The sequence below is a fragment of the Anopheles cruzii genome, chromosome 3, assembly GCF_943734635.1.
Source record: "Anopheles cruzii chromosome 3, idAnoCruzAS_RS32_06, whole genome shotgun sequence".
In the NCBI taxonomy this organism is placed as follows: domain Eukaryota; kingdom Metazoa; phylum Arthropoda; class Insecta; order Diptera; family Culicidae; genus Anopheles; species Anopheles cruzii.
The window spans coordinates 76,073,896-76,097,358 of NC_069145.1; the positions used below are offsets into that span (position 1 = coordinate 76,073,896).

At 54.0% G+C, this 23,463-nt stretch overlaps 2 protein-coding genes across 2 annotated transcripts; one reads left to right on the top strand and one right to left on the bottom strand.

The window, feature by feature from the left end:
- Positions 1-16,825: 16,825 nt before the first annotated feature.
- Positions 16,826-19,823, bottom strand: LOC128275442 (serine/threonine-protein kinase TBK1). The gene is made up of 5 exons (XM_053013938.1): positions 18,536-19,823; positions 18,191-18,470; positions 18,054-18,129; positions 17,163-17,825; positions 16,826-17,095 (listed from the first exon to the last, which is right to left on the bottom strand). Exons 1-5 carry the CDS (start codon positions 19,647-19,649, stop codon positions 16,997-16,999), a joined length of 2,232 nt encoding a protein of 743 aa, XP_052869898.1. The 5' UTR covers positions 19,650-19,823; the 3' UTR covers positions 16,826-16,996.
- A 479-nt stretch (positions 19,824-20,302) lies between these two features.
- LOC128275443 (myotubularin-related protein 2) lies at positions 20,303-23,217 on the top strand. Its single transcript, XM_053013939.1, has 5 exons — positions 20,303-20,860; positions 20,933-21,958; positions 22,195-22,365; positions 22,432-22,639; positions 22,708-23,217. The coding sequence occupies exons 1-5, from the start codon at positions 20,750-20,752 to the stop codon at positions 23,001-23,003; spliced, it is 1,812 nt and encodes a 603-aa protein (XP_052869899.1). The 5' UTR covers positions 20,303-20,749; the 3' UTR covers positions 23,004-23,217.
- The last annotated feature ends 246 nt before the right edge of the window (positions 23,218-23,463 follow it).

Consider the following 23,463-nt stretch of genomic DNA (forward strand, 5'->3'; position numbering starts at 1 on the left):
GTTGCCCAAATACTGAAGTTTCGAATGATCCGTGGCAACTCCAGCGCCATGGAGGTACTGAAAAACGATGGAAAGTTAGAGCGACGCTGGACACAGAGCGATTCACGAGGCCGACATACCTGAAGGTGCGATCCCGGTGGTGGTGGGAGGTGACCCGTGCTGCCCCTGCTGCTGTGGGTGGCAGCAGGGCCAGACAGGTTTGTGAGATGTGACGACCCTGGAGCAAAACAAAGAAAACACCACACGCCGGACAATTAGTCACCACCCCAGCAAGCGCGATACACAAAAACGCGTGCCTCACGATCACACCACTTACCTATTGTGGAAGGAATGATGGCGCCTTTAAAGTTCCAACACCGTCCGGTGTCGGAACTGCCGCGCCAAACGAAAGAAGGTCACGGGTAGCTACCCGGAAAAGGGCGAGGCCCGGCCCTGCCGGTCCTGCTGGCGGGGTTGGGGGGATGAAACGTTCCTGGGAACGCAGCAAACGGGCGGAATGGACCCGCGCAAAATGCGTCCGTTTGCCACCGTCTTACTGGCCAATACGACGACTACCACGACTACTGCGACGAAGGGGTTCGATAATATTGTGGTGGTTTCGATCCGTTCGTCCAATCAATCTAGTAACCTTCCAGTGAAGATGAAAAGACTACCCGCAGCGTTCTGGTATCATCTTGAATGAAATGGAAAATTTTCCGTTAGTTGCGGAAAGGTCACAACTGAACTCTAGTAGCTTACCTGATCAAATTAAAGGTCCGATAAAAATCCCGAATCACCACTTCTACTGTTTTTGGCAATTGAAGCGAAGCTACCAAAAGCGCCAATATCACTGTCGCCGGGAAACACTTTGAGTGCTCTCATTGGTATAGCTCTGTCGCTTTCAGTCGAGCGCGTCAATTGTCAAACCTTGTGGTTGGGTCAAGAATACTGCAAAGAAAAAAGAAAAGTAAACCAAGTTCAGAAAACTGTTGTACGCATGATTTAAAACAAAACACCCGCCACAATATTTCGAAGCATAAATAAATACTCTCTGAGAGAGGCTGGCACAGCCGCCGGCAAAAAAGGCAAGTCAGTCGAATTATGAAACAAAAAATGCCAAATACTTTTCGCGCCATTTTTATCGGACCACTGCTGCCCGCCACCCCCGGCATACATATCACGCGAAGAAGATTTACACACAAAGAGAATGTCGGATTTTCGCGCCAAATCTCGCCACAAGAAAGCCGCGAGTGCACCACCCGCGAGACTGTCCTCCCTCTGCGTATCAGTTTTGACCGAGCACACACATACCATGGCAGAGATAACAAGACTCAGCCCAGCAGCAGCAACAGCAACAATAACACAACACGCAAGAACAAGACCGAGGAGACCCCGTCATCACGAAACACACAAAACGCCGGTTCCATCGATTTATCCGCGGTATGGCGGTACGCGCGGTGGCTCGCTCACTCGCGCTCGAGTTGGAAGGGTCCGCGCGAGCCATAATACACAAAATAACGCGCGCCCACCGCGCGTTTGTGGGCTGCTCGAGGGACCGGCCCACGGTGGGGGCGCTGCTGCCCACCCCAGGTGGAAGCCAGAAGGGTTGGGCGGATGCCGTGCCCCCCGCGCATTAAAGCGCTGCCCGCGTGACGACGACGATAGCAAGAGTTTTGCGCGCTTTTCTTCGCGCCAAGCAAGTGTGACCAAATGTGTGCACCAACCAAGATGATGATTGGATGCACGCACACCACCGCACCTTCCCAGCTCTTGTGTGTTGGTGGTGGTGGTGGTGGTGAAGAAGAAATAGCACACACACAGTGGGGCACGCATGCAAGTGGAACACACTAGGAGTTGGCGGGTTGGAGCCACCATCTTCTTAGGCGAGCTATTAGAGCCGCCCGTTGCCCACCAGCGCGCATGTGCGCTTCATATCGCCATCTCGCTCGACCGGGTTTTTCCACCGACCGTCTGCTCACCCTTCCGAGCGCTTTCTTGGGTTACAGACGCGAGCGCGCGCCTGCGCATTTCGCGCGGCACATCCTCCGGAACGGCGGCACAAGCCGCCCCGCCCCGTCGTCGGTCTAAATGCTGCCAATAAATTGATTCCTCAGACTCGGGGCCACACCGCACGATATGTTTAGCGGGCGCGACAGCGGCTAAACCACCGACCGGAGAAGACATTAGTCAGCAATGGGGGGTGGTCGGTCGCGTTGTGGAGCCCAATGTCTCTTTCCCTGGCCATCAACACAGATACGTGAATGAATTGCCCGGTTCTGGTCACAATGATGAGTGTTGTGTACATTGCATTTGCCGGGGTGATGGCCACCCAGCCCCCGTCTGGGAGGTGGAATCATATCGCTTGGATATGCCACCTTTCAGTCACTTGTTTGCTGTGTGTCGTCGAGGTGGCCAGGCGCGCGACCGTCTGTCTCTAATGTCATTTCATATTCCCGCCATCTGCGATTCTTAGAAAAAGGGGGTACGTCTTTAAGGCAGCACTTGCGGTGTCATGGTTACAGCTGATTGTATCAAAAAGGTATGCATCAACGGGAACAGTCAGAGTTTGCTGTGTTTGTTCTTCTCACAAAATTTATTGCATTTCGATAGGCTTAGGGCATCGCATTGCAGTCAATATTGATATGTTGAAAATCCGAGAAAAACTTCTCAATATTGTTACCATTCATCGTCTTGTTCAAATCTCTGTTTTTGAAGTAAACTCCTAATGTGTTCAGTTCTGTCGTTTTCAAACAGTTAATAAAATTACTGTCGACCAGAAGCCACGCTGTTTGACCTTGACAGCGGGAGGCAAATCAAATAACCAACAGTGCGCCAATGTTGGGCGAAGCGCTTCGTACCACTGCTGTCCCCCCTTCAGTGCTCGAGCGGTAATTGATGAATTTCAATTCGTCGCTCGACCCACCTACAATGGCTGGAGCAAACAATGAATCGCATATGGGGCTAAAAGCAAAAAAAAAACACAACTTTACAACACGTACACCACAACGGTTCGCCAACACCCGTAAGGCATAGGAAGTGTTTGGCGATAAAAATCAAAAGTTCCGGTCATATCATCGGAGACATTCCTTTCCGTTTCTCGCGAACTCTTTCTCTCCTTCTCTCCCCAATTCCATTTCAATTATCGATTACAGGACCATCTCACAAAGCCACACGCACACGACGAGAGCGATGCCGTCGCGGGGGCCATCATCATCGAACCGGTTGCTGCCGCTGATGGAAAAAGAAAAGCGGGGCGAAAATAGAGAGAGAATTTGCGCGATTGGAACACCACGCGGCGATTGCCATTTTCGCTGAACAACGAAAGTTGCCCCAAAACACAATAGGGTCGCCCGGGGAATGGCCGTCTGCGGCGGTGGTGAGTTTCTCTTTTAATTTCCACCCCACTGCGTGGCTCTCTATTGGTATCGCACCGCAGGAGGGGCCCGGGTGGCCGTGTCGCACGCACCACAATGGCGTGCAATGGAAGTGGTGCTCCGTCGTGCGCACACACACACACACGTATCGCTATCTCGCTCACTCGCTCAATACACAAAACGCAGCCTCACCACTACACCATTAGACCGTTGCGGAGCACAGCATGGGTGCGCCATGGCGACGGTGCCCGACGGGGAGCTGAAAATATCGAACCAGGGGGCCGGCTTTTTACGACCCCCCACACGCCCTGAAACCGTCCAACCCCTGCCACCCACCAACAACCGCGCCCACACGGAACACATAAAACGGGCTACAGAATAATGTGTTGCCCAGAGCACAGCGGGGAGGTGATTAAAAAGCAGGAACGCATCACCGAGAACGAGACGGAGCGGCGAGACGTGCGCGCGGGCGAGAGAGAAAACAATAGAGAACGAAAGGGAAAATGCCCAACACCAGAAACCCATCAACAAACGGCAGTGCACGAGGAAAAATCGACATAATTCATGGCAAAGTACTAAAAGCAGAACTACGGGCGGTGACGACGACGACGACGACGACGACGACGATGGCGGCGGCGATACACGATTTATGTTTTATTTTATCTCTCCCAAAAGCCCCGTGTGAGGCGTTACGGAGGTGGTGCGGGTGATGGGTGCGGCAGTGAGCGCGGTTGTTCCGCCTTCTTGCGATCCACAATAGCACCACCACCTCCGCACCACAGCTCCCCGTCTGCACTGGACATCTTGCCGGGGAGGGAGTGTGGTGACTGTACTTTGTTCTTTCTTCACGCTCCAAAGGACATCAGACACCAAACGCCGAAGCCGCCGCCGTCACGCTGTTTCGCAGTGTTCCCCACAGAGTGCTTCGCATCTCGCTCCAACGCACCGTGTATTGTTGCACGAGATTGAGTTTTTGGCGTCTGAGTCCTAATAGAAAATGTACTTTTTAGTGTTTTGCTCTACGAAATTAACCTTTTTTTCTGTTTTCGCTTCTTTTATCTGTTTTATCTGCTTTGTAAACAATACAAATGAGGATGCCAAAAATGACATCTCGTTTCGAGGCTTTAGTGTTGACATTCAGAAATGACATTCAGACGCGACAGACCGTTTTGCACGTTTTCGCCTCAGTAGACGGGTGCGAAAGATAGTTTAGCTCTCTTTTTCTAGTAGGCCTCTGTGCATGGTTGTAAACAATGAATTAAAAATCGAAAATCAAAACTTGACCGAAAAGAGCGCGAAAAAGTAACGAAACACACACGCACAGCGTACAGACAAAGGAGAGAACGTTCAACAAAGTGGGCGACGCACGGAGCAGAAATAATCGAAAACCAGTCCCCCCCCCCCAACCGCGCCGGCAACGCAACCATCGCCATCGTTGCCTCCTGAGACGCGTTCGATGAAGAAAGAGCAGGAAAGCTGGCCCCCCCGGAGGGCGTTTCGTTCCTCTTCGCACTCCAGCAACAAACAACAAGATTGATGACTCCAGTGCGGCACAGGAGAGCCCGCACAGCGGGAGATGAATCAAATATGCCCCCACAAACCCCCGCGCTATGGCCAACGAGAAGGCGCGCGACAACGACCTCTCCGCGCGGAACGGGGACTGGGGGAATGGGGGGTACACACTGTGTTGTGTGTCGCTGAATAAGCGCTGAATAAATCAAAAAATCGCGCCGGGACCACCACCAACAACACGAGACAAAAAAGAATCCTGCCGGAGGAGGAAGGAATCACGGAGCAGTTAAAAAGTTAAAGTGCACGGCGTCGGCGGCGGAAGAGGACACACAGAGAGAACGCCAAGAACTCCGCGAGCGTTCTTGAACCGACCTACCGACCGACGACCATCATTCGTTCGTCCTCATCGCGGACACAATCCCTTCTTTTCCGACAGAACAATTCCGAAGCAGCCGCCGCCTTCGCCGTCTTAAAAGCCGGGGAGCGCCTGCTCCGCGCACGACTCCGACCGGCACCGGTTTTCGAGTTTCTTATTTTCTTTTCCCACACGCATACCGTCGCCGCGGCTGTCCCCTGGAGGACGACGGCGTATTTTTGTGCTCCCCACAAAACCTTTGCGTTTTCCTCTTCGCACGAGTTTCGTCTTCGTCGTCTTCGTCTTCGTCGTCGTTTTTTATAATTCCATTTTATGCTTGACTCCAGCAATAGCCTCCTTTGTGCCGCGTGTTCTTGGCACGCCTCGTCTTTGTCGTGTTCCCAGTCTTCCGCGACTTTTGGTGGCCAGCTTTTTGGGCCCCTCTGGGCGGCCTCGACAACCGAAGCATTCTCAGAAGCAACCGAAAACGCGGCAAACGATCCAAGATCACACTGCACCAAACGCGGTTTGGCCGCCATCATGTACGAGCGGTGGAGCTGAAGACCAGTTCCGAGTCGACTCCACCAACTGAACGTGCTGTGATTGAGTGTGTGTGTGTGTGTGTGTGCTTCTCAGAAGATTGTTTCGAGACATTGTGTAGAAATTACTTTGTTTGTTTATACAATAAAAAGTATGCCCCAAGCCGTGGTCGGTCGACCAGCCGGCCGGTGAGTTAAGATGCTGCATTAAGGAAAGGATGTGCGCATATGGCTCTTCCGACGAGATACATGTTGCGACACACATTTTCGGACCGAAGAATTCCTTATGTCCTGAAACAACATACGTCATACAAACGGTACAATCCGCGAGCAAATGGTCTAAATGCAACAACGGACGGACATCGCTCTTTAAATGATAAAACACATAAAACCAATTATCAGAATTGAACAATTATGATCATAATTTTTTAATTCCCTTTTAGGCGCGCAGTTTAAAGCGGCGGTCGCGGCGGCGGCGGCTCCCCAAATTGATGTCCATATTACTTCCCGGCATTCATTGTGGGGGGCCCACGGAGAACATGAGCGCCGCGCGGAGGCCAATCACGGAGTATAATTGTTCCCTGTTGCCGTTCCATGGGTGGCCGGGCTCCGGGAGCGGGAGCACAGGAAAAAACAATAACAAAGCATGGGGGGGCGCGAAAAACGATTCCCTCCCCGCGCGTGTGGAGGATCGATTACATTTCGATGCTGAAAAATGGGCTGCCGCCTTCGGGCAACTAGAGCACTGCTGCATGGAAACAATGCACGACCACGACGACGACGCGGTTCACCGTGGAGGAAGAGGGCGCCCCAGCAGCGCGGAGGGCGAGAAGAATGATTCCCCGAACGCACCATGGACTTTGGCGGCGCGGCCGCCATTCCACCGACCCGAAAATGCTGATCGTTTCCGCGTATGGGTGTGTGTGTGTGTGTGTGTGTGTGTGTGCGCGGGTTACGGGAGGTGCCCTTTCCGCTACCACCACCACGCACAAACCAAAGGTGGTGCGCGGGGCTTCTGCCAAAGAACGGCGTTGCTTTTATGAGTCTTCTTTGTGGCACGCGAGAGAGCGAGAAAGAAAGAATATGCTGAGGGCTGCGTGCGCGGTCCCGGTCGCTAATGGCTGCGTTCTTTTGTGCCAACGAACGCACAGCACGCACACAGGTAAACCGCGCCGCAGCCACGCACAGAGGGGTAGCGTCGTCAATGTCGTCCGTCGCGGTTTTTGTAAACCTTTGTTTTGCCTTCTTCGATTTCAGCCAAATTATATCATCGATGTGTCCCTCGGCCGCTCTCGGTTTGGAGTAGGCATTGAAAGTATGACAGAAAAGCATTAGAATCGCACCGAACCCAGGAGAGATGCGAGCAACTTACCGGGTGTTGTTTTGTTTATAAAAATTCTCCTCCTACGGGAGGTGATGCTGTTGGCGGCGGCCACCTTCCGTACGGTGCCCCGAATAATAACAGGGCGGCTCACAACACTCAGGGTGGTGGTGCACACGTTTTTTTCTAAACAGATGGCCACCACACCACAGCACTGCTTCTGCTGGCCACCGATCTGGTGCGGTGCATCCACTCGATTCACTCACTCTTTCACTCTCGCTCTCTCTCTCTTCCTATGGCGACTCACGCACTCTTTTCACGGTGCAAGAGATGCACCACCTTGTTATCTTCCTATTGCGCTCCCCGCTGCTTACTGCGATCACACTTCTGGGCACTGAAACTTCTTTCTCTTTCCTTCCTCTTTCAATCACTGGGGTGCAGCTTTTCCATCATTTTTCTCTCCATATTTCACACTTTTCACGGCTGTCGACTGCACACACAAAATGTGGAAAACAAAAAAAATATGGGGCGGAGGTCAGAGAAGTGTTAGCAAAAGAGAAGCCTCAGCTTTTCCGGCTTCGTACTGGGAAAGTGGCGGCGGTGACGGTGGCGCACCTCGCACCATTTAGAACCTAATGAAGAGAGAAAGTGAGTGTGTGCATTCAGACGCGGGGTGTGCTGCCTGCCTGCCTGGGCCATGGCCAACGGTTCGTGCCGTCTGATGCGGGTGCACCACCCCACCACACCCATACACAGGCGGGCGCAACAAGAAGGGTGTAATAAAACGCGTCCTATACGCAACGCGGAACAGGGCGCACGATGGACGACATGGCGGCGGCCCGCTTTGTGTGTCCCGCGGCCAACCACGACGACGAGCTGGTGGTGGTGCTGCGTCACTACCCTCCGTCGTGTGCGCGCGTATGTGTTGGTGTTTTTATGGTGCCTGCTGCGCGCCCCTGCGCACTGCCGCCGTGTGCCCTCTGGTGGTTGGCACGGGGGCAGGGAGACACGCACCACCACCGCCGTCCGTCTGGTGGTGGTGACGCTTTCGGCCCGGACGGGAAAAATGATCAGCGCGGACCCCACCCCAGACTGCACTTTACGCACACACACACATCAGCATCACGCTCGCTGCATCGACGGATGCCCTGGCCGGATCAGAACACTCCGAATCCCGCGATTCCGTGCCCATTGGGCCAATTTTGGCTTAGTTTTTTTGGTTGTCAGTAACATTCCTTCAAAATTGCGATCTTATCGCTGCCTGGCCAGGATCTGGTCCACGCTAATCGCCAGGGGAGGGCAATAGAAAAGCATCCAAAGAAGGAATATCGCGTAAAACAGGGATCCCAGTGGGCAAGAATCTGGTGCGGGAGCGTCAGGCTGCACCGAGACCGAAAGGGGCAAAAACATAAATATGCCAGCGGCAACAGCTTCGCGAGGTGCTAAAATGCATCACTTGATGAAAAAAAGAAATGCTCAATTAAAATGAAAACAAACAAACCGCACATACACACACAAGCACGTCCGCTTGCAGTGTAATTATAGTACGGCACCAATTATAAGCACATCAATCGTGTGACCCACCACCCGCCGACAAACAATTCGAAAAAAATGTCCACCCTCTGGATTGAGCTTGCGATCGCAGCCGTGTGTGTGTGTGAAGAAGCGAGACGGGGAGCAAAAGCTAGCCCGTCAAAATCCAAATAAGGCGGCCGTCGTCGGGCAAGGCGAGAGAGTGAAGTGTGTCTGAAATATAAATTCTAAATCTATTTTTAAACACACTTCCTGCGCTCACAGTTGATCCCAGCCAACTCGATGATGACGATGATGATGCTTACACACGAGCCTGCATTTCGTGTGTCGCGCAGATGAACATCTTGCTTGAAGCCCCTCACAGCCTACTCACACACACGAGAACACGTGTGATTGGGAGCGTGTAATACAGGGTGATCATTTAAAGAAATTCCCCAAAAAAATCTTGAAAAACAACACAAAAATAAACCGAGCACACACCACAGCGGAGCAACTCAATACACCACTGTCAGCTATATTCACCACCCAGAGCGCGTGGGGAAAGCACTTTTTCCAATCCATCCGTCATCAGTCAGTCAGACATTATTGAGAAGAAAAAACAAACAAACCGAACGCAGATAGTCCAGGGGACACAGACCGGAGGAGGCCGCGGCATGCGACGCAATTACATCGCCCCGTCCCGCCACGCTTAGCACATGACGCACAGCCGCCCAGGGGAAGGCCGCCACCGCCCCGACGGAGGGAGCGAACTGGAAAAAAGCGATAGATTTCCTCGGCACCGAAAAGTCAACCCGCCGCCGCAGCAGAGCGGCACTGCTGCAACTAATGGCTGTACACCCTGCACCGCACCGCACCGCCCCAGGCGGGGTCGGCTCTGCCAGCGCTACCGGGTCTACCGGGAAAAGTAGCCGTACCAGGGTGGCAGCAGGCACACCGCCACAGCAACACAGCGCACACACAGAGGAGGAGAACAGAGGGAAGAAAAAAGCACTCACAGAACACCAAAATCCTAGACGGCGGTGCGCGGCAGAGTGTGGTGAGAAACTGCTCTCTAGACCCGCACCGCGATCGCTACGAACCCGCCGCCGAGAGAACGGACCGACCGAACGACCGGTGGTCGGGTCGGTCGAAGCGAAGCGCGACACGAAGCGAGCGTGAGCGAGAGAGACAGAGAGCGAAAAAGGGCGCGGGAGCGAGGAGAGCCCACCAGGCTCGTGTCTCTCGTTCGGTCCCGCATTGGTCCCCGCACTGGCTTGTTGCCTTCTCATTCTGGCCACCGTGATGCGTGATACCCCCTCCACCGAGCGCGAGCGACGACGACGGCGCAGCACACACACACACGCTGCGGCCACGGCGCGGTTCCTCGCTCTCTTGCGACCGGAACGACCGCGGTGTGACGCGCGCGCCGTGACTCTCTTCTCTCCGCGTTCCGCGCACCGCAGCGGCACCGAGTTTCGGTGCGCGGGTGCGTGCGCCGGCTCTCTTCAGCGGATTCTCTCTCGCCCCGCGTCGGGGGGACTTCGTTTGCAGTGCGCCGTGTGTGACACCGGTCCCCGTGGTGGCGTTGTGTTATTCCTGTTTGTCTTTTTCCTCCCAATTTTCGACGGTTCTTCGATTTCATAATTTTTTGGCAAAACTTTTGATCAACACAAAAACCCGCCGGGGACCCCCGGCATCTTAGAAAATTGCGAACCACCCTGTGCTGCGTCGTGATGCAATGCCAGGGGTAAGTTCCGGCCCTCTTTTCGCACCCAGTCCAGCGAGACAAGGGAGAAGGCGCCGCCTACATAGATTCATCCAAGCACTCATCAGTGACACTTCCTCGATGCACGGGGCGGGCGGCTTTTAACTTTGCCCCAGCAACTCGCACCTTCTGATGCAATTTTCGCGGATTTTGCCGACGCCGGTTCTCGCTTTCTCTTTCTGTTCGGGCGGTGCCTCGCTCCAGCCCCTTTCTGTTTTAACCGGTCCATACAATTGACCCACCCAGAACCCATCCATCGTCCCACAACGGGCGGCCAGTCCCCAGCCCCATACCACGCGGCGGCTACGGCCGACGAGGGCGGTCAACCGACCTACCACTACACATTCAGCCTTGTTCTAGTGTGTGCGCACACACATACACAGTGAGATCGCGAGGCGCCGCGCCGCCGGTGCTCGCGCGCGCACTGCTGCCCACCTCTGTGTGTGTGTGCGTGTGTTCGGTATCAATTTCTGAGACTGTCTCTCTCTCTCTCTCTGTCTCGCACTGGTTCCGGGACCCGCAGAACGTAATCGCGCGGCACGAGAATTGTCGGTGACCGCGGCGCGCGCGAACTTCACAATTTATTTGCAAACACACACACATATACTCCCGCGCCCGCGACATCGATTCGGGGTTCGGTCGTGCTTTCTCGCTCATCACCCCCGCTCGCTTAATATAACGCATGACCGGCGATGACCGAACGGGCCAGCCAGACACTCGCGAAAGAGCCTCCCGCAACCGATTGCGAGTTGCGGAAGAAACCGCGCTGAAATGTCCTTGGCCAAGGAACCGCCACACAAGCAATGTACTGTGTGGCCGCGGCCGGGGCGGGGGCACCGGCTTTTCGAAGAATCGCGTAAAATTTACCACCGAGCCACGGGCAGTTTTGCATTGTAAACACTCACGAATGGGCTCGTCGCGAGGATACCGTCAATCAGTTGAATCAAAGTAGACGCCGCTCGAAGCAGAAGGCTGCAAAAAAAAAGCCCCGCACATCCAAGTAGCGCATATGTTACGGAAATCGGTCTGCCAAAGATCGAAACAAACGCGCGCCAAACGAAACCCATCCGGAATCGGAGCAAACGTGGGGTTTGGGGTAAAAAAAGGGGGGCAAAAGAGATGCAGAGTGTCTATCCCGCTGATGTGACCGCGTGCATTGCCCAGAAAACGTTTGCTTGGGAGGAACGCAAAAACCCCGCGGGGGGCCCCAACATTTCGCGGTTCGATCGAAGATGGCGCCGAGTGCGCGGGGCTCAATTTTTCACTTGCCGAGAAGACCCACCACACCACCACCACCACCACCAGTGACCGGTTTGGGGTTTTTGTAGTTGGAGAGCATCTTTCACTCACGCATCTCGCACACACACACCGACCGCTGGCCACTGAGAGAGCCCCGCGCAAACCTGCGTTCCTGGGACAAGCAGGAAAGAATCCGCGCGTACCGGTGTGTGTGTGAGTAGGGCGCGGATTGCTCCGGCGTGCACGGAGCAGGCGCAGATTCCGCGGCCAGACCCGCGAGAAAGAGTTGCTGCGATGGCGAGACGGGAAGGGGGGACGGAGCAGAAGAGTGCCGCCGCCATCATGGCGGCGACGGTGAAACACCGAGAATACACATCCTTTCCGCGAGACGACCTGCGTTTAGAGGATGTAGAGCTCCGTTCCGGGGTTCAAATTCGCGAACTGTCAAACTTTGGGCCGCGATTGACAAACTGCAACCACATTTCAATGTTTTTCTCCGACAGCACAGCCTCTGGTTCCTGAAGACAAGGATACTATGTCCCTCCTCAGTACCTTATTACCTCTTCGTCCGGCCAAAAACAGGAACAATCGGAAGTGAAGCCTTTTTAGCGATCATCCGTATCCTCTCTGTGGGGGGATGTCCCTTAGGAATAGTGACCTAGGATCCTAGAAGGATAGCGCCACACGGGAGTGTTGGTCCAGAGGACGGTGTAGTAGGCAGCATACATTTAGCAGTTCACAACAAACCGGCGCGGGTCAGGCCATTCCCTTTTCTCACTGTGGTGCAAATTTGTGGTCTCTCCTCGTACAGGGTGGTGCTAATTATTCACCGGGTACACACACACAGTACCCGGGCGCGCCCCTTTCCCTGTGATATCAAAACATCCGCCGGTCGCGGAAAACAAACGTTTCTGTTTTGACTGCCGGCCGGTCACGTTGCGGAGAAGACGCTTCCTAAAACCCCAAACAAACACACTTGCGCACACACACACAACCACGAAAACACCAAATCACCGAAACCACACCATCCCAAACACGGCGGAAAAAGAGAATTCACTTTCAAATTCAGCGGTCAAGGGCGTACACCCCACAAGGGAAGGCAAAACAAAACAAAACATTGTCCTCCTCGCCACCTTCCCAGTGGCGGCGGCCGCCGCCGACGCCGAATCATCAACGGTCGCGCGCGGCGTGGTGGATTAACATTTTCTCACAGATCGGCGTCGTTTAGTGTGGCCCCGGCCCCGGCCGCCGGATCGGATGGAGTCGGCTCTCCTTCCGCCCCTCAACCTGTCTTTCTGATCCACCGCGTGGCCGCGGCGCGTGCCATTCACTCTATTTTATTGCACACCACACATCGCCATTGCTTCCACATTTCGTCGTCACAGAATGCCGCACCTGTGCACCTTCTTGCTGCTGCTGCTTCTATGGCCGTTCGGGCCCTCGAGAGCGGAACACACCAAACCCCGGTGCTGCACTTTTGCCGTGCACCGCGCGCGCGTCTGGCTGACTGCAGCTGAAACGGTGGCTTTCCTGCTGCCTGGAGAGCTCCGGCCTGCGGAGAACACCGAAAGTGGTAGGACACACTGCCGCCACACACTGCTGCCCTAGAGATGGCCTGGCCCTGGCAGAGCCGCGCACACACACACACACACACACACACGCAACGCACGCGGACCGACCCGCGCTAGCCTACTTTGACGACTGGCTGGCGCACCGGGAGCCTGCCGGGAGGATGCTGGTTGGTTCGTGCGAAATTTTCCACATTTCACCCGGCACACACACGCACGCACGCGAGCTCCTTCTGGTCCTTCGGCAGAAGAAAAAAGACGGAAACAAATTCAGACAGCTCGGGCGAGATGTTGCGCAGAGCAGGCATCGGGACACTGTCATGGCGGACCCTTTCTCGCCCGTCGCTGCCGCCGTCTTGTTTACCGAGGCGAAACGCCATCCAAATACGGTGCTCCGCCACTCCGCGGAGTGTCGTCTCGCTCGCACGGTACTTCCTCTCTCTCACTCAGCGCCAGCACACTGCGGCGGTGGAATGGCGCAGCACCGCTTCGCGTTTTGCTGAATACGACACGCAGCGGAAGGTGGCAGGTGGTGACGCGGCGGAGCGGACTTACTTCTACTTTTATCTACCCTCCGCCGCGGGCCCCTTCTGTGCGACGGGCCCCCCGCGCGCTCGCTACGGCCCTAAGTGAAATTCCTAAATTTCCCTGATCCCGATCACGGCGCGGCGCACTTGGCACGCCTAATGGCGGCGTTGGATAAAATGTGTGATGGGCACACCGCGGAGGGACGCAGTAAGAAGGTAAAGGAAGAAGAAAGAAAAAAGAAGGACTTACATGAGCTTTTTCGGCGGACACTCTACCTCGGGGAACTGTCTGTGCGAGCTCGAATCGGCGAATCGGCGCTCCTCACTTCTGCTCTGCCGCCTCCTGACTGACGACGAAATGGTGGGCCCGCGCTGCCGGGACGGGGTGTGTGCTCGGGAAAAATTTTATCGACGCCACACCGCCGACAGTCGCCGTGGGCCCGTGTGCCGTCTATTCAGCGCCCGGCACGCCGTGCACGCGCGAGCGAGGAGAGCGCCTTCCCCTGGCGCGCGCACCGCAAGTGCGGAGCGGAGAGCGAAACACACGGCACACGGCACACGGACACGGAGCGGCGAGCGGGCGTGTAGTAAATAAACAAAATTGAAAGAAGAACAAAAAAAGTCAACAAATGCCGCGCAGCAGAAGCGCACGAGTGAGAGGGAGAGAGCTGGTTGGCTCTGACTGGCTGCGTACTGTGGCGAGGTGGCTGCTAACCACGCGGCGGCGGTGAAGCTGTGAACTTGATGTGCGGTGGTTTGATTAATCCGGGAGGCTTTTGCAGCGCCTTGCTGTTTTGCGGGAATAAACCGGACGGCGGAAGGTTTCAGTCTTTACACGCACGGCAGCGCACCACATACCCGCGTTTTAATCGAAGTTCCGCGCCGTCTGTGTGTGTGTGTGGTGTGATATATACCGCGCAAGCGAGAGAGAGAGAGCGAGCGCGGAGCCGCTGAAGCCCCACGCCGATGAGAGCATTTTGTCTGTTCAGCAATTCAGCATTGGAAAAAAAACACGCATCATCCGCCAGCGCCGTAATGTTGTCCCGTCGCTAATGCTACCGGCAAACTCCGGCCTCCATTAATCATGCTGGATTGGACGGGATGGTGGCCGTGGCTTTGGCATAAACCGGTGGCCCACAACCTGTGGGCCACATCCGACGCAGGCGAGGAAAGCGAAAATGCGGGCGAGAGCAGCACCCGCCTCGGGGGGAAGAAAAAGAAGACGACGAACGGTGGTGGTAGAGGCACGCGCGCGCACTCCTCATGAGGCACGCACACCAGCGCACAAACCGAAACCCGGGTTCTTTTTTCCACCCCTGGCCGGGGCAGAGGTGGAAACAAAACAAAACAAACAAACGGCACCAGCAGAAACCCCCGGGAGCGGGTTGGTGTGTGGCAGGGCGCGAGGCTGCCCCTCGCATCGCTGCGAGGAGCGCAGCCCCTGGCGAGCCAGCGGCAAGAGTTATTTTTTCATCGGTAAAGGTGCATCGCGGAGGGCTGCGGCTACCTGTCGCCGCCATATTTTCAGCGACCCGGCAAGAAAAAAGAAACGGCTGAGCGAGAGAGAGAGAGAGAGAGAGTGGTGCACGGCGCAGGCGCAAATCAACTCACCAGCCACGTGCAGCTGTGACCAGTTGGTCCGCTGGCCGGTAAGGGAGCATTGGCTTCAGCCAGAGAGAAAGAGGGTGAAGACACGGGAGCCAGCGCGAAAGATCCCTCGCCGCCGTCCAGCGGGCAACGGGAATGGGGTGAAAGTGATGGGGTTCACTTCCGCCTTCCGCCGCCGCGAGGAAGAGGAGCCGCGACCTTTCGCTCAGGCTCTCTGTCGCACTCGCACGCCGTGCGTCGCCCGAATTTCCTTATCGACGATTTCATTGCCAGCAGACACGACCTTACCCATCCGGCGCGCCGGTACTCCCGCCCCCGCGCTTTCGGCCACACCAACGCCGTCGATGTGTGATAAATAATAGAGCAAAAAAGAACATAGGGCCACCCACCGCAAGGGAGGCCGAAGTCGAATATGCTTGGTCCGTCTGGTCTGGAGCCGCTGATTCAATGCGGTGGCGTTTGGCGGTTAGCTGGCTGGCTGGTCCTGAGCCGCGGGTTTTGGTGAGGCAGGGCAGGTGAGAATGTACAGAAACGTGTCCTTTTTTGGGTTTTTTTTCTTTGGCTGAAATGAAACGAAAAAAAACAAACACTTCTTGATGAAAGCGAAAGGCGAATGGCGGTGAGTTGGCTGCCGAGCCGCGGGTAAACAGTTGTTTAAGAGGCGCGAGGGTGCATAAATGAGGAAACAACTGACAAACCTTTGGGGCGCTTTTTATCCGAACCTGCCCAACAAAATCTCGCTGCCGACTGCCTCGTGTTCGGCCAGCGTAATTGAGTGACACATTTTCCTTTCGTGGCCATTAGCGGTCGGCGCTGTCGGCGACATCGGATGCGTACAGTGAAAATTGAGTTACGGGGCCCAAAATCGGCAAAACCCACCTGCCTGCAGGCGAGAAAATGGGTCGAAAAGATTGCACTTTTGCTGCGAGAGCTCTTTTTGCATAGATTTTGAGTGCCCGATCTGCCACTATTTCGGCGTTGAATCTGCTGTGCCTGCGGTAGGCTCGTGCGGAAAAGAGTTTGAAAAATCAATATCCTTAATGGCTTAATGGCCAGCTGTTGTTCCCGGGGCCGGCGAGACAGAGTGTACCTCGGCTCGCTCTGCCGCGAATCGTGCGTGTGCGGTTGAAGGACACAAGAAAAACGTTTCGCAAGTCGATATTTTAGAGTACACAGTTGTGAAAGGACAAATAGTTTATAGCCGGTAGATGAATTGCTTTACTCAAGCGAACGAAGACACAACACAGCTCTACATTCTGCATTTATTGTGCTCTTTGTGTTTTGCATCGTGGTCCAAGAGAACAACACCAAATATAATCTTTTCCTAACCCCTTCAAGGATATTCTTGCTTTCCGACCGTTTCGAATTTTGGCTGAGTAGGGTTGGCCGACAAAGTACGCAGTCCGAGAACCGCATAGTGACGGTTTCTGTCTTCGCTAAACGCTAATAGGGTGTTCAAAACTCCTTTCGGAAAAGTCGGACGCATTGATGTAAAATACAAAATGTTTTTATTTAGTGTAAAACGAAAATACATCTGCCGACTCCGGGACCAACACGGTACCGGAGGAGCGGGGAATACATACGGAAAAGTACCGAATGAACCTTAGTCTAATAGAGTCAGCTTTCTGCGATGATATCGCAGGTTGCATTGAAACATCACAGCTAAACGCGCGTCAACCTTTGCTGCGTGCCCCGTGTCATTCGCCGACATCCGCAATGAGCCCTTGGATTGCCTGTAAAAGCTCACCGGTTTCCTGCACCATGGTGTTGGTGTGTTCCATCTGGCTAAACAAATGCTGTTGAACAGGAATGAGACCAAGGAATGAGATTCAACCAACCACCAACCGCAGCGCAGTTACTTACCGTATAGCACAACAGTCTATATTGGTTTTTGCGCGTCAGCTGACTATTGTCCACCGTGGAATCGGTCCCTTCCGGCAGTGGGCCCATCGTGGCCGGCATCGGTTTGCTGGCGATCGTTGACACCTCGCCGTCGGTGCTGATGTCCTCTTTCAGGTCTTCACGGTGCTGCAGTAGCTGATCGCGCAGATCGTAGAACACGTCCATGTTTGCCCCGACGTCGTTGTGTAGGAACTTGGCCTGCAGGAAGATGGTTTGTGCTTTCTTGTACCAGTCCGCCAAGCACTCGGCCTCCTGCTCGACCGCCTGCCGGACGGCCTCGTTCAGCAGTGCCTTCAGCCGTTTGCCCGTTTCGGTGATTTTCACCTTCTCCAGCACGTGAAACTGTTCGTCGTTGTAGGTGAGCGAACGGGTGGCCCGGTCTCGGAGCAGATGCTGCCACGAATCGCGCAAACGATCGACGAGCGATTTCGACTTCTCACTGTCACGGTTCTTGTTCGGTGTCCGCAGGCCCCGGTAGCCGGAGTTCCACTCGCGCACTAGCGTTTCTTCCTTGACGAAGCGCGCGTGCAGCTGCTGGATCGGTTCGGACACGGTCTGGTAGTCGGATTTTTTTATCTTGTAGTTTGCCAGAATAGACGCCGCCGCTTTTTGGTAGGTTTCGTGCTGAAGCGGAAAAGAATTGAAGCGTTAAAAGCTAGTTTTAAATCAAGATTATCAAGGCGGCTTTTGACAATCCTGCTGGATACTAGCGCAAGGCACAAACCATCGCAAAAGATAAGATAATGGCCGATTAATGTGTTATGCCCTATCAGTTTGATGGCTTTAGAAACTAATTGTAGCTCACAATCGACAAAAGTTATCAGTTATCAAACAATGTTGTGTTGTAATTACATTCGTTGCAGCAACTTCAAACATTTTGGCCAGTTCGTAGATCACTCTTTGGATTTCTTCCAGGTGCTGCGTTCGTCTGTGAAGAAAAGACCGTAAAACTTTAACAGACCCAACTTATAGTTTTAACGCGTACGTACTTTAGTAGCTTCTCCAGCAGACCGCTTAGGAATCCGGATGATTGTAGTACCGCTTTGTTCATCAGCGCATCGAGCAGCGATAAGTTTTCGATGCGCCGTTTGCACTCATGTCCCACACTGCAGGCCACCTTGGCCAAGCTGGCATCGTTCTCTACCGATACGCCGTTCGGGAAGGTCGGAAACTTGGGCAGATCCCACTCGGTCGGTAGGATAACGTTGTAGTTTTCGGTATTGAACAGCATCACCGGACTGATTGCTTCGGTTGGCGGATAGCCCCGCGCTGTTGGAAGGATCTTTATGTCAGTGGGGTCGGCAACTCATGTACCCCTCGGTTACCCAACTTACCGCTCGTGTTGGAGCCAACCTTCACCTCGAACAGCTCGTTGTCGAGCAACAGCAACTGCGAAGCGTGAGGTACGTCCGTTTGCGCCAGAATGTGCTCCCTCAGGTGAACGTAGGATTGTTCCGGTTCCAGGTACACCTCGATCGATACGGCCCGGTTCACGTAGAAAATGTGTAGCACCGTTTTGTTGAGAATGTTTTGCACCTCCACAAAGAACTTGTCGAACGACCACATGCGCGTTTGGCTTTCCTCCAGCAGACCCGCTAGCAGTGGCGTGACCAGGTACTTTAGGCCCGCCTTCAGTTGACAATGTGGTGGTAACTGCTTCGACCACTCAATCGGTCCATTTTCACTAGTCTGCGTGCCGGAAATGACACCCGGCGCCTTCTTGGTGGTGATGTGGTGCATCGTTTCCTTGTTCTTCCGACCACCGTACGGCCGGAACGGTAGGTTGCCCGTCGCCACGTGGTACAGCGTGACCCCAATCGACCACAGGTCCACGTTGGCCGTAAAGCTTCGATTGATCGATTTGCGCAGCACGGCCCGTTCGTACATATCCGGGTGAAGGTACTCTTCCGTGCCGTACAGTGACACGAACTGCTGGTTTTCCTCCAGTTCACGGGCCGCCCCGAAATCGGTCAGTTTGTAGATCGTTTGCCCATCCTCCGAGATGTACTTCATGATGTTGCCCGGCTTCAGATCACGGTGCACCAGGTTATTGTCCCGGAGATGCTTCATCCCCGCCGACAGATGCTCCAGTACGAGCAGAAACTCACGCTGGGGCAATCCGTAAGTGTTTTCCGGGTCGTCCAGAATGTTAAACAAACTTCCGCCCGTGCACAGTTCCATGACGATCACCTTGCCGCGGCCTTCCTGATCGTCCTCGATGTCGAGCAGCTTTACGATGTTATTGTGCTTCACTTTTCGTAGTACTTCAAATTCGCGCAGCTGTACGTCCGGCGGCCGCATATGGCTCAGCTGGTTGAACGTTTTCACCGCCACCGGTTCCCCGTTGTGTTTGTTCACACCCTGGAACACGGCCCCGGTTGCACCCTTGCCCAGTACGCTGGTGGTGCACCAGACATAGTTCATCGATCCGCGCAGAAACGAATTCATGGTGCCCCTTTTCGATTTCTCACGAAACTAACGGAATGTGTAGTTGCTGTGTCCTTCGGTTCCGGTGCGTAAATGGGTTTTCTTACGTTTCTACACCGAGCCGAGGTAGCCGAGATGGGGTTGTTGTAAACTAGCGCAGCAATCGATACGGCCCGTGACGCACATCTAATTTGCGTGGTGTTACTGCAACTTTCGCGAATATTACTAATTTCTGGGCCAGTCTCTCTTTTGCAAAACAAACCGTGTTTGTGTTTGACAGAATTCAGGGTTGTTACACGCTGCGGTGTGCTCGATGCCGGAAAATGGCTCAAGCCATATTCAAATATGTATATCAAACGAAATTCATGAGCTGAATGTACTATTTCGGAAAAAAATTAAAAGAAATCCTTGAGCCCTCTCTCCACACACTGCCGAAGTAAATTTCGGCACAACAGGTCTTTAACTGGTAACTGGGAAGTGTTCCTCCGTCTGTAGCAACCTTGCTGCCCCTTCTGTCAATCGAGGTTTGTTTACGTTTCGATGCGAACCTTCAAAACGACAACAATAAGAAAAAGAAAAGCTAACCACGGAGGGGGTGGCCAAAGATATCAATCAATTTTGTGTGTTATCACTCGACAACAGGCTGGCTGGCAATCACCTTTATTATCACTCGCAAACCACACTCTCGAATCGAATCGCGCTACGGCATTCCAAGCTCGGCACGCGCGAGGGGCAGATCGGCAGACGTCACGGTTCTGTAGGCACTATCGGATCGCGAAAGGACTGAGGGTGTTTCATCGTGTCCCGATTGCACCCGAGGGCAATGGCCGTTCGCTAGACAAAGGGTCACGTTACTCGCCAAAAGACGGAGAAAGGAAAGTGACGAATTTCACATTCCGTGCCGAGTGTCGTGATCGAATTCCCTCCACTGTCGCTGTCGCACGAACGCATCCCGTCTCACTGTGCGGTTTAGGGTGTGCCAACTTAATCCAATTAGTGCACCGTGCTGGTCGTGGTCCGTTCTCCGACGGCAGGGCGTGACAAGAGATCGAAAGGTTGGGCGGAAGTTGCTTAGATTGCTACGTTTTGGTGTGCACCTACTCGGTTCCAGCCGCCGCCAGATGCCTACGATGGAGCACCACGGGACTACGGATTTTCATCGCAGCTCCAATTCGCTCGATTCGGACTCCAAGTCCAGTTCGCTCAACTCGAAGCACGGCATGGACACGATCGTAAGAGCTGTGTTTTTGTCGCCGTTTGGACAATGGATTTTCTCTAATACATCCCCCCGTTTCTACCGGTAGGTCGCCAACGAGTCCGGCTTCACGTACCTGTCCGGTGAGAACATGCAGGACCGGAAGAGCGACGTTTCGTACATCTGTCCATTCAGTGGGCCAGCGATCGGTACGCTCACGATCACCAACTATCGGCTGCACTTTCGCTCGCAACCGGCCACCGACAAGGATCCGGTGATAGTGGTGGATTGCCCACTCGGTGCCGTTAGTCGCATCGAGAAGGTCGGTGGTGTTAGTTCGCGGGGTGAAAATTCGTACGGTATCGACATCTTCTGCAAGGATATGCGCAACCTGCGGTTTGCGCACAAACAGGAGAACCACTCGCGTCGTACGGTGTTCGAGAAGCTGCAGCTTTATGCCTTCCCGCGGGCTAACGAAGGCCATCTGTTTGCGTTCAACTATCGGGAAAAGTTCACCGAAGACGGGTGGAGCGTGTACGAACCGGTGGCCGAGTTGCGGCGGATGGGAGTGAACAGTGCGAACAACGATACGTGGCGTATAACGCGAATCAACGAGGGGTACGAAATCTGCGACAGCTATCCGTCGGTCTGGGCCGTACCGAAAACGGCAAAGGATGACCTGTTGAAGCAGGTGGCGGCTTTTCGGTCACGCAATCGGTTACCGGTACTGTGCTGGATTCATCCGAAGTTGCTGGCGACGATCACTCGCTGTTCGCAGCCCCTGGTCGGAGTCGGTGGCAAGCGCAGTGAGGCGGACGAAACGTACATCAATCTCATTATGGAAGCGAACGCCCAGTCGGACAAGCTGTCGATCATCGATGCGCGCCCGAGCGCCAATGCGATCGCCAACAAGGCGAAAGGCGGTGGCTACGAGTCGGAGGACGCGTACAAGAACGTCGAGCTCACGTTTCTCGACATCCACAACATCCACGTGATGCGGGAGAGCTTGCGTAAGCTGAAGGAAATCTGCTTCCCGGCCAACGACGATCACAAGTGGCTGTCAGCGGTCGAGAGTACGCTCTGGTTGAAGCACATCAAATGCATCCTGGGCGGTGCGGTGCGGATTGTCGACCGGGTAAGTTAGTTGCGATAAGGAACGGACGGTTATCGGCGATAGATAATTTCGTATCGATCACCAGCCCAGTGTGTACACTAAACAGTACTAACTGAGGAATTTAGTTGGGAGTTCCCTGATGAATCGTTCGCCTGATCAATCACCTGACTATAGCTTGTCCTAAGAAATTACCAAATCGAAGTTATATGAAGTTCGTTGGTTTGCTTTATTTTCATCTTGCCCATCAACAACGGTAGATCGAAAACATGCGCATGTCGGTGGTAGTCCACTGTTCCGACGGATGGGATCGTACATCGCAGCTAACGGCCCTTTCGATGCTGCTGCTCGATCCGTACTATCGCACACTGAAAGGCTTCGAGGTGCTGATCGAGAAGGAATGGCTCAGCTTTGGCCACAAATTCGAGCAGGTAAACGCACTGGACACTACAAGGAATGGCCACACCTAACAACACGTTTTCTCAACTATTTTACAGCGTATCGGTCACGGTGATAACCACCATTCGGACGCGGATCGTTCGCCCGTGTTTTTACAGTTTATCGACTGCGTGTGGCAAATATCGAAGCAGTTCCCACACGCCCTCGAGTTTAACGAGTATTTCCTCATCACCATTCTCGACCATCTGTACTCGTGCCGGTTCGGGACGTTCCTGTTCAATACCGAGCGTGAGCGGGTGTCGAACGGTGGGTAACGAATGAACGAATTTCTAAAGATTGGGATGTGTAATAATCGCAGTCTTGGCTACTTGCAGATCTCAAGAATCGTACCGTTTCGCTGTGGTCATTCATCAACTCATCCCACGAAGAGTACCGCAATCCACTGTACGGCGGGCTCAGCAACTATCTCAGCTCGATGCCGGTCCAAACGGTACTCCGGCCGGTGGTCAGCATGCGGCACATACGGCTCTGGAAGGGACTGTACTGCCGCTGGAATCCCAGCATGCGACAGCAAGATCCGATCTACCAGCGAACACGCGAACTGCTGGCCCTGCAGGCGGAACTCAGCAAGCAGCTGGAAGACTGCCGGACGGAGCGTGTCCTTAACTAGCGTGGTCGCAGCGTTAGCGTGGGGGACGCTAATCTGGACGTTTACGGTACGACATTGCAATCCCCGACAGAGGGCTGGGCTGGGCCGAGCGTCCGAATGTTGCTTGCTCGACAGAAGCGAATATCATTTCCGTTACGATAATCAATTAACCGCTGAAGAAACTAACCTGTAAGCTTATTAAGCATCGAACACGAAGGAACAAAATAACGTTGTAATTGTTTAGTTGTACTCCGCAAGGTATGCAAGAAGAATACTGTATTATTATTAAATGTTTTCTTCTCATTTACATCGGAAACCCGGGTCCACTCTTATCTCTTTGACCAAACCGAAATTCCTATTGTGGGGGTATCTTATCATTGTAGAAATCGGATACAATGATTCTGTCATCTTTAGTATTGAGCACTCGATTACTCCTTTTCGTGTGTAGTTTTAGATATGTTTCGCGTAGTTTGTTTATTCG

Coding starts and splice junctions, on each gene's coding strand:
- LOC128275442 (XM_053013938.1), bottom strand. CDS start 19,649: ATGAATTCGTTTCTGCGCGGATCGATGAACTATGTCTGGTGCACCACC. Junction 18,471..18,535: donor GGTTGGCTCCAACACGAGCG/GTAAGTTGGGTA, acceptor TCCTTCCAACAG/CGCGGGGCTATCCGCCAACC. Junction 17,826..18,053: donor TTGAAGTTGCTGCAACGAAT/GTAATTACAACA, acceptor TTTCCGCTTCAG/CACGAAACCTACCAAAAAGC.
- LOC128275443 (XM_053013939.1), top strand. CDS start 20,750: ATGCCTACGATGGAGCACCACGGGACTACGGATTTTCATCGCAGCTCC. Junction 20,861..20,932: donor AGCACGGCATGGACACGATC/GTAAGAGCTGTG, acceptor TTCTACCGGTAG/GTCGCCAACGAGTCCGGCTT. Junction 22,640..22,707: donor GCGTGAGCGGGTGTCGAACG/GTGGGTAACGAA, acceptor GGCTACTTGCAG/ATCTCAAGAATCGTACCGTT.